The 2,946-nt window shown below is 31.9% G+C and overlaps 1 protein-coding gene across 1 annotated transcript; it reads left to right on the forward strand.

Moving 5' to 3' along the window:
* The first annotated feature begins 838 nt into the window (after positions 1-838).
* On the forward strand, positions 839-1,351 carry LOC136086061 (uncharacterized). The gene has a single exon (XM_065808328.1). It carries the CDS (start codon positions 839-841, stop codon positions 1,349-1,351), a length of 513 nt encoding a protein of 170 aa, XP_065664400.1.
* Positions 1,352-2,946: the final 1,595 nt, after the last annotated feature.

The raw sequence follows: 2,946 nt of genomic DNA on the forward strand, positions 1-2,946 counted from the left end.
AGAAACTTTATATTATAGTCATAACTGAAAATATATGTTCAGATAAATAAATAATCATTTTTTTAAATATGCAGGGGTAATTAAGCAATATAAAAGTAAATATATATTAATGATATGATATATAATTTTATGATATTGGTAAATACACTAATATTATTTAGTAATAATGAGTATTTGTATTGAGTATTTTAAGTATAAGTCTATATAAGAATAAAGCTATATAAGTACACAAACTTCTAATACAGATGGAATATAAATTTATTAGAATAAATCAATTATATAAATGAATATAGAATTTACACTAATAAATTAATATAGAATATAGCAAGCACAATATATACACTATTCACATGTGCATGTATACATATACACACACATATAATTACACATATACAAATTCCAGTTACATTATATATATATGCTAACTAACAATATGCAATAGAAATTGTGTAAATAGTAAAGATCAGCAACAAATTTAACTTTTGTTTTACTTTTATATTGTTAACAAGGGTTAGAATAGTCTTATATAAGAAAGCTTGCTGTTTTGAACATAGATCAGGTGTACCAGGATATTGTTTTATGTGATACAATAATCAATGCACTTACTAAAACCTAAAGACTCAGCCGTTTTCTCAAAACTAGATTTAATGAAGGCATTCACCAGCTTAAATTTGCGCCGGAATCGAGATCAATTACTACTTTTCAATTCGAAACTCAAATTAAACGTTTCACAAGACTTAATTTTGGAGTAAATTCTGCGCAGGAGGAACTACAAAACGCTTCACGAGAAGTTTTGAAAGATATAGAAGGAACTCTAAATATTGCTGACGATGTTTTAATGTTAACTTTAAATGCAAAACAACACGATTCAATATTAAACAAAGTATTAGAAATATTAAAACAGAGAGGTTTAACTCTAAATTTTGAAAAATGCTTATTTGGAAAAGAAAAAGTCAAATTTTTTGGTTTTATATTTTCAAAAGGAGGAATGCAACCAGATCCTGAAAAACATGATAATATCAAAAACATGCCTTTACCAGAAAACACTAAATCTCTCCAAAGCTTTCTCGGGCTTATGAATTACTTTAAGCGTTTCATTCTACACCACAGTACAATTACTTATCCTTTACAAAAACTTCTTAATAAAGATTCATCATGCAACTGGAGCTTTAAGTGCCAGCGTGCGTTCGATAAACTGAAAAACATCATGACATCAGACTCATGCGTTAGATACTTCGATCTCAACAAAGAAAGTCTTGTTGGCATATCGGCAATGATTGTACAAAACACGCCAAATAAACAAGACTTTAAACTCATATCTTACAATTCAAAAGCGCTGTCATCTGTATAACAACGCTACTCTACGCTGGAAAGAGAATGTTTAGCTACAGTATACGCCTTCGGACACAACAGGACATACTTGTTTGGACACCCTTTTAAAATGTACAGCAATCACGAAGCTACTGTGAAGGTTTTAAACAACCCAAATGCTACAGTACCACTTTGCATTGAGCGTATGACTTTACGATTACAGGGATATTTTTTTGCTTTACACTACGTCCAAGGAAAACATAACATATTTGATTTTCTAAGTCGTCACCCGGTAGACCTTTGTGACAACGAAAAGCCAAATATATATGTCAACTTTACTGCTGAATACGCATGTCCTAAAGCCCTTTCACTACTAGATATTCAAAGAGAAACCAAAGTCAATTCTATGGTACGAATACTTACAGAGTTAGTCGCCACTAATACCTGGTATAAAATAACACATCCGAGTTGTCCTCCAGAAATAAGAAAGTTTCAAAAAGAGTTACTTGCTTACCGTAAGATTAGCCAAGAACTTACAGTAAATCAAACATCAGACATTATTCTAAAAGCAAATCGAATTATAATTCCAAATCACTAGAGATTACGGTTATACAACTGGCGCATAATAGTCACATGGGACTCGACAAAACCAAAGCACAACTTAGACAGAAAGTTTACTTTTCTGGCCTAGACACTAAAGTATAACAATATATAAAACAATGTGCAATTTGTCAAGCACTTGGTAAACAAAATCCACCAGCCGAACTATTATTCACACCAACACTATCGGAAGTTTGGGACACACTTAGCATAGATTACCTTGGTCCTTTACCAAACGGATTTTATTTGGTTGTTCTCCTAGACCAAACATCAAAGTTTCCGATTGTCGATTTTATAAATAATATATCCGCTGACCTTCTTATTGATTTTCTACTGAAAACAATCGCAGTATATGAAATACCAAAAAAAATTATTAGCGATAATGGACCACCTTTTACTTCATTTAAAATAAAGATGTTTTTTAATAAACTGAATATTGAACATAAACGAATTACTCCACTTTGGCCGCAAGCTAACTCACAAGCCAAATCATTCATGAAACCACTGATGAAAACCATACGAACAGCGCACATTGAACGAAGAGACTGAAAAAAGCAGTTATACAATTTCCTGTTCTCCTACCGTACCACTCCCCATTGCACAACTCGGATACCAACATCAACACTCATGTTCAATCGCCTTATAGTTTTCACAATACCCTCATTTCAGACAAGGTTTGATACAAATATTAATGATCAAGCCAAGCAGAGACAAGAAAATGCAAAGTTATACAGAAAGAAATACTAAATTCAAAATACCATGCAAAAAATCCAAATTTAAATATTGGAGATACAGTACTGATAAAACAAAAATGATATAACAAAACTACGGCACCGTTTGTGTTTAAACTCTACACAATTACGGCAAAGAACGGTACAATAATTACTGCCAAATCTCCTGTTGATAACTTGCAAAAAACTCGGAATGCTTCACACAAGAAGAAAATACCAATGGATATACAATTCAATCCGACACCAATTAAAGAAGAGGGAGCCAAGGAATAATCTCAGAACGAATTAATTTCACCAGAAAAGG

This window comes from Hydra vulgaris, chromosome 10 (genome assembly GCF_038396675.1).
Source record: "Hydra vulgaris chromosome 10, alternate assembly HydraT2T_AEP".
Taxonomy (NCBI): Eukaryota; Metazoa; Cnidaria; class Hydrozoa; order Anthoathecata; family Hydridae; genus Hydra; species Hydra vulgaris.